The sequence below is a fragment of the Panulirus ornatus genome, chromosome 44, assembly GCF_036320965.1.
Source record: "Panulirus ornatus isolate Po-2019 chromosome 44, ASM3632096v1, whole genome shotgun sequence".
Lineage (NCBI taxonomy): Eukaryota > Metazoa > Arthropoda > Malacostraca > Decapoda > Palinuridae > Panulirus > Panulirus ornatus.
In genome coordinates, this window is record NC_092267.1 from 1,847,286 (window position 1) to 1,859,224 (window position 11,939).

Consider the following 11,939-nt stretch of genomic DNA (forward strand, 5'->3'; position numbering starts at 1 on the left):
CCTTTATATTCTGGTACCATGATGATAAGTTGGTGAGCTACGACAGATCGCGCGGGGGCGTGGTGGTGTCCACGGAGAAGGGCGTGGTCACGACGTCGCGCCTCCTGGTCCAGTACGCCCACACGCGCCATACAGACGTGTATACATGCGCCCCGGCCAACTCGAAACCCAGGAGCATCAACGTTCACGTCATAGCAGGACATCAACCAGCTGCCATAGTGCATGAGAACAACGGTAGTGTGAGACTGGTAGTGAGGTGGACCCCTTGTGTCTCCAGCTGCCTCATTGGTCTCCTCCACCTCACAGCAGTGTGGGGTTGGTGGTGAGGCCTTGAGGGAAATAAGTTTTGTGAGGCGATGCTTCGAACTGCCCCTCCGCGGCGTGAGGGTCCCCAGCAGCACCAAGAAAGTGAACTACGCGGGAAACGGCGATCAAATTTAAAGAGGGAAGTCAGCACCACAAGTAAAGCATCCTCCTCGAAGGCTCAGAGTGGGGTGCCTAAATGTGTGTGGATGTAACCAAGATGTGAAGACCCTTACTGGAAAAACAATCACTCTTGAAGTAGAACCTTCAGACACAATTGAAAATGTGAAGGAAAATAGTGAAATTGGAGAAAAATGTAGCTTAGACATTGAAGCTTATTGATACAGTGGTTAAATTGATGAGAACTGCTATTGACGTTTGTGTAAATAAATTATACATTTCCTTTTTTCCATAGCCAGAGGTTGAACCATTATGTGACATTCTTTTTTTTCATTCATTTCAAGCTAGAAGTTTCAGTTTTCTAAATTGTTTCTTACATTTCTCATATGTATATATATGTATGTGTGTGTGTGTGTGTATGTGCGTATGTATGTGTATGTGTGTGTATGTGTATATGTGTATATATATGTATATTATCCCTGGGGATAGGGGTGAAAGAATACTTCCCACGTATTCCTCGCGTGTCGTAGAAAGCGACTAAAGGGGACGGGAGCGGGGGGCCAGAAATCCTCCCCTCCTTGTATTAACATTCTAAAATGGGAAACAGAAGAAGGAGTCACGCGGGGAGTGCTCATCCTCCTCGAAGGCTCAGAGTGGGGTGCCTAAATGTGTGTGGATGTAACCAAGATGTGAAAAAAGGAGAGATAGGTAGTATGTTTGAGGAAAGGAACCTGGATGTTTTGGCTCTGAGTGAAACGAAGCTCAAGGGTAAAGGGGAAGAGTGGTTTGGGAATGTCTGGGGAGTAAAGTCAGGGGTTAGTGAGAGGACAAGAGCAAGGGAAGGAGTAGCAATACTCCTGAAACAGGAGTTGTGGGAGTATGTGATAGAGTGTAAGAAAGTAAATTCTCGATTAATATGGGTAAAACTGAAAGTTGATGGAGAGAGGTGGGTGATTATTGGTGCATATGCACCTGGGCATGAGAAGAAAGATCAAGAGAGGCAAGTGTTTTGGGAGCAGCTGAATGAGTGTGTTAGTGGTTTTGATGCACGAGACCGGGTCATAGTGATGGGTGATTTGAATGCAAAGGTGAATAATGTGGCAGTTGAGGGAATAATTGGTATACATGGGGTGTTCAGTGTTGTAAATGGAAATGGTGAAGAGCTTGTAGATTTATGTGCTGAAAAAGGACTGATGATTGGGAATACCTGGTTTAAAAAGCGAGATATACATAAGTATACTTATGTAAGTAGGAGAGATGGCCAGAGAGCGTTATTGGATTACGTGTTAATTGACAGGCGTGCGAAAGAGAGACTTTTGGATGTTAATGTGCTGAGAGGTGCAACTGGAGGGATGTCTGATCATTATCTTGTGGAGGCTAAGGTGAAGATTTGTATGGGTTTTCAGAAATGTTGGGGTGAAGAGGGTGGTGAGAGTAAGTGAGCTTGAGAAGGAGACCTGTGTGAGGAAGTACCAGGAGAGACTGAGTACAGAATGGAAAAAGGTGAGAACAATGGAAGTAAGGGGAGTGGGGGAGGAATGGGATGTATTTAGGGAATCAGTGATGGATTGCGCAAAAGATGCTTGTGGCATGAGAAGAGTGGGAGGTGGGTTGATTAGAAAGGGTAGTGAGTGGTGGGATGAAGAAGTAAGAGTATTAGTGAAAGAGAAGAGAGAGGCTTTTGGACGATTTTTGCAGGGAAAAAATGCAATTGAGTGGGAGAATATATAAAAGAAAGAGACAGGAGGTCAAGAGAAAGGTGCAAGAGGTGAAAAAGAGGGCAAATGAGAGTTGGGGTGAGAGAGTATCATTAAATTTTAGGGAGAATAAAAAGATGTTCTGGAAGGAGGGAAATAAAGTGCGTAAGACAAGGGAGCAAATGGGAACTTCAGTGAAGGGCGCAAATGGGGAGGTGATAACAAGTAGTGGTGATGTGAGAAGGAGATGGAGTGAGTATTTTGAAGGTTTGTTGAATGTGTTTGATGATAGAGTGGCAGATATAGGGTGTTTTGGTCGAGGTGGTGTGCAAAGTGAGAGGGTTAGGGAAAATGATTTGGTAAACAGAGAAGAGGTAGTGAAAGCTTTGCGGAAGATGAAAGCCGGCAAGGCAGCAGGTTTGGATGGTATTGCGGTGGAATTTATTAAAAAAGGGGGTGACTGTATTGTTGACTGGTTGGTAAGGTTATTTAATGTATGTATGACTAATGGTGAGGTGCCTGAGGATTGGCGGAATGCGTGCATAGTGCCATTGTACAAAGGCAAAGGGGATAAGAGTGAGTGCTCAAATTACAGAGGTATAAGTTTGTTGAGTATTCCTGGTAAATTATATGGGAGGGTATTGATTGAGAGGGTGAAGGCATGTACAGAGCATCAGATTGGGGAAGAGCAGTGTGGTTTCAGAAGTGGTAGAGGATTTGTGGATCAGGTGTTTGCTTTGAAGAATGTATGTGAGAAATACTTAGAAAAGCAAATGGATTTGTATGTAGCATTTATGGATCTGGAGAAGGCATATGATAGAGTTGATAGAGATGCTCTGTGGAAGGTATTAAGAATATATGGTGTGGGAGGAAAGTTGTTAGAAGCAGTGAAAAGTTTTTATCGAGGATGTAAGGCATGTGTACGTGTAGGAAGAGAGGAAAGTGATTGGTTCTCAGTGAATGTAGGTTTGCGGCAGGGGTGTGTGATGTCTCCATGGTTGTTTAATTTGTTTATGGATGGGGTTGTTAGGGAGGTAAATGCAAGAGTTTTGGAAAGAGGGGCAAGTATGAAGTCTGTTGGGGATGAGAGAGCTTGGGAAGTGAGTCAGTTGTTGTTCGCTGATGATACAGCGCTGGTGGCTGATTCATGTGAGAAACTGCAGAAGCTGGTGACTGAGTTTGGAAAAGTGTGTGGAAGAAGAAAGTTAAGAGTAAATGTGAATAAGAGCAAGGTTATTAGGTACAGTAGGGTTGAGGGTCAAGTCAATTGGGAGGTGAGTTTGAATGGAGAAAAACTGGAGGAAGTGAAGTGTTTTAGATATCTGGGAGTGGATCTGGCAGCGGATGGAACCATGGAAGCGGAAGTGGATCATAGGGTGGGGGAGGGGGCGAAAATCCTGGGGGCCTTGAAGAATGTGTGGAAGTCGAGAACATTATCTCGGAAAGCAAAAATGGGTATGTTTGAAGGAATAGTGGTTCCAACAATGTTGTATGGTTGCGAGGCGTGGGCTATGGATAGAGTTGTGCGCAGGAGGATGGATGTGCTGGAAATGAGATGTTTGAGGACAATGTGTGGTGTGAGGTGGTTTGATCGAGTGAGTAATGTAAGGGTAAGAGAGATGTGTGGAAATAAAAAGAGCGTGGTTGAGAGAGCAGAAGAGGGTGTTTTGAAGTGGTTTGGGCACATGGAGAGGATGAGTGAGGAAAGATTGACCAAGAGGATATATGTGTCGGAGGTGGAGGGAACAAGGAGAAGAGGGAGACCAAATTGGAGGTGGAAAGATGGAGTGAAAAAGATTTTGTGTGATCGGGGCCTGAACATGCAGGAGGGTGAAAGGAGGGCAAGGATTAGAGTGAATTGGAGCGATGTGGTATACCGGGGTTGACGTGCTGTCAGTGGATTGAAGCAAGGCATGTGAAGCGTCTGGGGTAAACCATGGAAAGCTGTATAGGTATGTATATTTGCGTGTGTGGACGTATGTATATGCATGTGTATGGGGGGGGAGGGTTGGGCCATTTCTTTCGTCTATATATATATATATATATATATATATATATATATATATATATATCTTTCTTTCATACTATTCGCCATTTCCCGCGTTAGCAAGGTAGCGTTAAGAACAGAGGACTGGGCCTCTGAGAGAATATCCTCACCTGGCCTCGTTCTCTGTTCCTTCTTTTGGAAAAATTAAAAAAAAACGAGAGGGGAGGATTTCCAGCCCCCCGCTCACTTCCCTTTTAGTCGCCTTCTACGACACGCAGGGAATACGTGGGAAGTATTCTTTCTCCCCTATCCCCAGGGATAATATATATATATATATATATATATATATATATATATATATATATATATATATATATATATATATATATATATATATATATATATATATATATATATATATATATATTTATATGTATATATATATATATATATATATATATATATATATATATATATATATATATATATATATATATATATATATATATATAAAAATATATATATATATATATATATATATTGTTGGAACCACTATTCCTTCAAACATACCCGAGATAATGTTCTCGACTTCCACACATTCTTCAAGGCTCCCAGAATTTTCGCCCCCTCCCCCACACTATGATCCACTTCCGCTTCCATGGTTCCATCCGCTGCCAGATCCACTCCCAGATATCTAAAACACTTCACTTCCTCCAGTTTTTCTCCATTCAAACTCACCTCCCAATTGACTTGACCCTCAACCCTACTGTACCTAATAACCTTGCTCTTATTCACATTTACTCTTAACTTTCTTCTTTCACACACTTTACCAAACTCAGTCACCAGCTTCTGCAGTTTCTCACATGAATGAGCCACCAGCGCTGTATGGATAGAGTTGTGCGCAGGAGGATGGATGTGCTGGAAATGAGATGTTTGAGGACAATGTGTGGTGTGAGGTAGTTTGATCGAGTAAGTAACGTAAGGGTAAGAGAAATGTGTGGAAATAAAAAGAGCGTGGTTGAGAGAGCAGAAGAGGGTGTTTTGAAGTGGTTTGGGCACATGGAGAGAATGAGTGAGGAAAGATTGACCAAGAGGATATATGTGTCGGAGGTGGAGGGAACGAGGAGAAGAGGGAGACCAAATTGGAGGTGGAAAGATGGAGTGAAAAAGATTTTGTGCGATCGGGGCCTGAACATGCAGGAGGGTGAAAGGAGGGCAAGGAATAGAGCGAATTGGAGCGAAGTGGTATACCGGGGTTGACGTGCTGTCAGTGGATTGAATCAAGGCATGTGAAGCGTCTGGGGTAAACCATGGAAAGCTGTGTAGGTATGTATATTTGCGTGTGTGGACGTATGTATATACATGTGTATGGGGGTGGGTTGGGCCATTTCTTTCGTCTGTTTCCTTGCGCTACCTCGCAAACGCGGGAGACAGCGACAAAAAAAAAAAGAATATATATATATATATATATATATATATATATATATATATATATATATATATGCAAGGGCTACTTATCATATATATTTTTGTTGACCGTGTAAGAGCAGCTGACACTTCATATCCAAAACCCAGTCCATAAGAGCGAAGGATATTAACTATTTGAATTGCAAATATACTTCATTTCACTTTGCCTTGTATGTGTCAGGCTGTTGCTCGTTGTTATTTACGATCTGGCGTGAGGAGTCTGCTCGCTTCAATCGCCTTGTTTGCTATGGTCCTACTTCAGGCTGAGGTGACTGATCTACCAAAATGTCTGCCTCATGTTTATGTTTATTTGGTATACACGCGGAGTCTTTCATGCTTCGGAGCCATGTGTGTCCATGTTCGATCTCGTCTGCCTTCTGTGTGAAATGCCGAAGGGGTAGCTTTTCGTCTATGATTCTCAGTGGAGGTATTAATATACATCTACAGCACTCTATTCTGACCTTTGTAGGTGACAGGTTCTCCTGTGTCTTTTAGTGATGATGTCAACTTACGAGATGTCTTGGGCAGTGAAGCGAATATGACATAGAACCACTGGGTAAAGAACTTGTCCCCTTTCTGCAACATAGATTATCATATCACCTGGATATAATATATCTGTGTCAGAGGATCTTAGCCAGTAAGGCCTTGATGGTCATATACTCTATATGATTATCTCGTCAAAAGTTTCTCCAAGTTTAAGACAATATGTACGTAATGCAGTATTACCAGATCTCGAAATACTGGAGGTTATGAGGTTTTATGTTTAATTCGCGAGAAGTAATAGGTCTAGCTGTGACTAAAGCAGCTTACACATAAATTGCATGAATTGTTTCAGTGGATGACTGGCTGGCCTGTTTCGTCCATGGAGACGCGTTCTCATCAGCTCAGTCTGGTCAGACACCATCATTTCAATTAAACACGTGACCATTGGACTTGGGTGTGTGTGTGTATATGTGTGTGTGTGTGTGGGGGGGGGGGTGCATTAAGGCATCTGAAGAAATGGTATAATTCTCATCGGCTCACGTATCCAATATCCAAGGATAGACACTGCCAACGACTGGGGGTCAGATAGACGAAGATCAAAGCAGTGGCAGCCCAGGGCCCTCGCTTTCTTCCGTGTTGACGGAGGGAGTCCCAGCGCGCCTCCTCAGTCAATGTTTACGTAAGGTTTTGAGGAGGCGCAGTGAGCGCTGTGGCCCGCGGCAGCCTCAACACACGTGCTGTTTGTCCTCACACACACACACACGGTCACCAGTCAGGTGGCGTGACACCTCAGTACTGATCACACCAAAAGGGGTTTGTAACTGGTGATGATTCTTAAGCCACTCTTTGTTCGAGGCGTTACCTCGCTAACACAGATAATAGCGAGCATATCATAAATATATATATATACATATATATATATATATATATATATATATATATATATATATATATATATATATATATATATATATATATATATATATATATATTATCCCTGGGGATAGGGGAGAAAGAATACTTCCCACGTATTCTCTGCGTGTCGCAGAAGGTGGCGAAATGGGGAGGGAAAGGCTGGCTGGAAATCCTCCCCTCTCGTTTTTTTTCTTGTTTAATTTTCCAAAAGAAGGAACTGAGAAATGGGCCAGGTGAGGATATTCCCTCAAAGGCCCAGTCCTCTGTTCTTAACGCTACCTTGCTAACGCGGGAAATAACGAATAGTGTGAAAGAAATATATATTTTTTTTTTTTTTTTTGCTTTGTCGCTGTCTCCCGCGTTTGCGAGGTAGCGCAAGGAAACAGACGAAAGAAATGGCCCAACCCACCCCCATACACAATGTATATACATACACGTCCACATTCGCAAATATACATACCTATACATCTTTGTACACATATATATACACACACAGACACATACATATATACCCATGCACACAATTCACACTGTCTGCCTTTATTCATTCCCATCGCCACCTCGCCACACATGGAATACCAACCCCCTTCCCCCTCATGTGTGCGAGGTAGCACTAGAGACAACAAAGGCCCCATTCGTTCACACTCAGTCTCTAGCTATCATGCAATAATACCCGAAACCACAGCTCCCTTTCCACATCCAGGCCCCACAGAACTTTCCATGGTTTACTCCAGACACTTCACATGCCCTGATTCAATCCATTGATAGCACGTCGACCCTGGTATACCACATCGATCCAATTCACTCTATTCCTTGCCCTCCTTTCACCCTCATGCATGTTCAGGCCCCGACCACTTAAAATCTTTTTCACTCCATCTTTTCACCTCCAATTTGGTCTCCCACTTCTCCTCGTTCCCTCCACCTCCGACACATATATCCTCTTGGTCAATCTCTCCTCACTCATTCTCTCCATGTGCCCAAACCATTTCAAAACACCCTCTTCTGCTCTCTCAACCACACTCTTTTTATTTCCAAACATCTCTCTTACCCTTACATTACTCACTCGATCAAACCACCTCACACCACATATTGTCCTCAAACATCTCATTTCCAGCACATCCACCCTCCTGCGCACAACTCTATCCATAGCCCACTCCTCGCAACCATACAACATTGTTAGTACCAGTATTCCTTCAAACATACCCATTTTTGATTTCGGAGGTAATGTTCTCGAATTCCAAACATTCTTCAAGGCCCCCAGGATTTTCGCCCCTCCCCCACCCTATGATTCACTTCCGCTTCCATGATTCCATCCGCTGCCAGATCCACTCCCAGATATCTAAAACACTTTACTTCCTCCAGTTTTGCTCCATTCAAACTTACCTCCCAATTGACTTGACCCTCAACCCTACTGTACCTAATAACCTTGCTCTTATTCACATTTACTCTTAACTTTCTTCTTTCACACACTTTACCAAACTCAGTCACCAGCTTCTGCAGTTTCTCACATGAATCAGCCACCAGCGCTGTATCATCAGCGAACAAGTGACTCACTTCCCAAGCTCTCTCATCCCCAACAGACTTCATACTTGCCCCTCTTTCTGAAACTCTTGCATTCACCTCCCTAACAACCCCATCCATAAACAAATTAAACAACCATGGAGACATCACAAACCCCTGCCGCAAACCTACATTCACTGAGAACCAATCTCTTTCCTCTCTTCCTACACGTACACATGCCTTACATCCTCGATAAAAACTTTTCACTGCTTCTAACAACTTGCCTCCCACACCATATATTCTTAGTACTTTCACAGAGCATCTCTATCAACTCTATGATATGCCTTTCCAGATCCATAAATGCTACATACAAATCCATTTGCTTTTCTAAGTATTTCTCACATACATTCTTCAAAGCAAACACCTGATCCACACATCCTCTACCACTTCTGAAACCGTGAATCCGTGAATCCGTGAAAGAGACCTGATATGACCCCGCACCTTTCTAAAGATTATTGCAACCAAAAAGCAGCATTACTTCCTGCAGCAGGGGAATATAGAGTAGTTTTAGCGGCGAAAAGTTCTCTGAGGAGAGTATACTCGCAATGATACAGCCTCTCCCAAGGTAACTTTTCACACGCGCTGTAAACCCATGTATGCAAAGTTCGGTGACACGCAGACACAGACACACAAACACAGACAGACACACGCAGACACAAATATTATATATATATATATATATATATATATATATATATATATATATATATATATATATATATATATATATATATATATATATATATATATATCGATGTTTACTCGCTGGGAGTGAATATACAAGATAACACGCAAATGACCTGAACGCAGCAGTTGAAGCGAAAACAAACCCCGCTTCAGTTCGCCTCCCTGTGTGTGTGTAAAGGAGAGGGCGGCTCGTTAGGACCTGGTCATTACCAACCTCCAGCTGCTGCTGGTGGCCTGATGAAGGCTGCCTGCTGAGGGCAGGATCATCCTGGTGGTCCTTAGAATCATGGAGGTTGAGCGGGGGGAGGGGACTCGTCCTCAGATTCATGGGGGAGAAGACTCGCGTCTGCACAGCATCGATGTTTCCTGATGATGATGTAGAGACGATGATCGAAAGCGAGTTCCGGGAAGGATCTGCTCATGGTAAATGTTTGGCTTTCGTTTGTAAGGAGGAGGGTGAGACGAGTGGTGATCAGCGGGTGGTGCTGGTGACGAATTTTGCAGATACTTCAATTATATTTGAATCCTGGTTGTGTCAGTCGGTCCACAGCTGACCCGGCTTTTCAATCAACCCTGTGCACTTTCGTGTAATAATCACATGATCAGGGGAGACACAAGAAAGAAATATAAGTCAGTTGATATACAACGAAGAGACGTCGCTTGGACGCCATTGGGTAAACACGTGATTGTCCAGGACAGACAACGGGCGTATCATAAACTTGCTATATATATATATATATATATATATATATATATATATATATATATATATATATATATATATATATATATATATATATATATATATTTTTTTTTTTTTTTTTTTTATACTTTGTCGCTGTCTCCCGCGTTTGCGAGGTAGCGCAAGGAAACAGACGAAAGAAATGGCCCAACCCCCCCCCATACACATGTATATACATACGTCCACACACGCAAATATACATACCTACACAGCTTTCCATGGTTTACCCCAGACGCTTCACATGCCTTGATTCAATCCACTGACAGCACGTCAACCCCGGTATACCAGATCGCTCCAATTCACTCTATTCCTTGCCCTCCTTTCACCCTCCTGCATGTTCAGGCCCCGATCACACAAAATCTTTTTCACTCCATCTTTCCACCTCCAATTTGGTCTCCCTCTTCTCCTTGCTCCCTCCACCTCCGACACATATATCCTCTTGGTCAATCTTTCCTCACTCATCCTTTCCATGTGCCCAAACCACTTCAAAACACCCTCTTCTGCTCTCTCAACCACGCTCTTTTTATTTCCACACATCTCTCTTACCCTTACGTTACTCACTCGATCAAACCACCTCACACCACACATTGTCCTCAAACATCTCATTTCCAGCACATCCATCCTCCTGCGCACAACTCTATCCATAGCCCACGCCTCGCAACCATACAACATTGTTGGAACCACTATTCCTTCAAACATACCCATATATATATATATATATATATATATATATATATATATATATATATATATATATATATATATATATATATATATGCAGAACCTTCACCGTGAAGAGATATATGCAGGAATCATCACTGGAAAGAGAAAATAAAAACGGCGAGTACTTTCGTTTATTACATCCTCAGACCGAGAGTATAATACCGAAAATCCTCACTGTTTCTATTTTCTCTTTCCAGTGGTGATAGTTGCATATAAGTTCCATGAGATGGTCTCGCTTAGAGATTCAGTTGCTTGTGTCGTTTCGGCTAATATATAAAGAACCCCGTAACCGAAGTCCGGTAACACCTAATCACGTATACAATCAGTCATACAAGAATCATTACACCTTCCCTACGTAATATTAAGAGAAGAAAAGACGTCAGTCTAGCTTCACCAAATATCCAATACTATTTCTCTCATTTACCAACTTGGTCGTGTGTTACAGGATACGAATGTTGAACAGTGAGGGAGACCTTGATTTTCACTCCTCTGGTTTTCAAGGGGGAGGACAGGAAGAAACGGACCGGGGAATGATGCCAATGGACCAGATAGATGATTCTGAACTCAGGAACAGAGGTAATGTTACCATACCATTAGATGATGAAAACATGGAATACAAGAACATAGAACGGCGGTAGTGGCTGCGTTACGTCGAAAATATGTGACAGTAGTAACGGTGGTGATACGCCAAGAACATGCCATGGTGGTAACGGGAATGGTACGTCAGGTACATGGCTCAGTGGTTATCTTAACAGTACGTCAAGAACAAAGTACAGGTAACGGTAGTGGTGCGTCGAGACAACGGCAAAGGAGGAATGTTTAGGCTTCAGTTTGGTCTCCCCCTTCTTACTTGTCTCCTCATACTTACGACACATCCTTTCTGTCATCCTCTCCTCACTCATCCTCTCCGTATGTCCAAACCATTTTAGCACACCCTCTTTAGATCTCTCAGCCACACATTTCCTATCACCATACCTCTCTCATATCTTGTCACTTCTTACTCGATCAAACCACCTCACACCACAAATCATCCTCAAAGATTCCATATGCAACACATTTACCCTCCTGCGTACACTCTCTTCTAGAACTTATCATGCCTCGCATCCGTACAATACCGCTGAGATTGCTATACCTTTAAACATACCTATTTTCGCCCAGATATTGACCTATCCTTCCACACATTCTTCAATGCTTCCAGGACCTTCGGCCTTCATCCATCCTGTGACTCACATCAGCTCCCATGGTTCCACCCGCA

The 11,939-nt window shown here is 42.8% G+C and overlaps 1 protein-coding gene across 1 annotated transcript in view; it reads left to right on the plus strand.

Moving 5' to 3' along the window:
* Window positions 1–326, plus strand: part of LOC139762790 (igLON family member 5-like) — a 1,004-nt gene extending 678 nt beyond the window's left edge. The window contains exon 1 of the mRNA XM_071687946.1: window positions 1–326. This exon is cut by the window's left edge and continues 678 nt beyond it. Coding sequence (XP_071544047.1) covers window positions 1–326 — 326 coding nt within the window.
* Window positions 327–11,939: the final 11,613 nt, after the last annotated feature.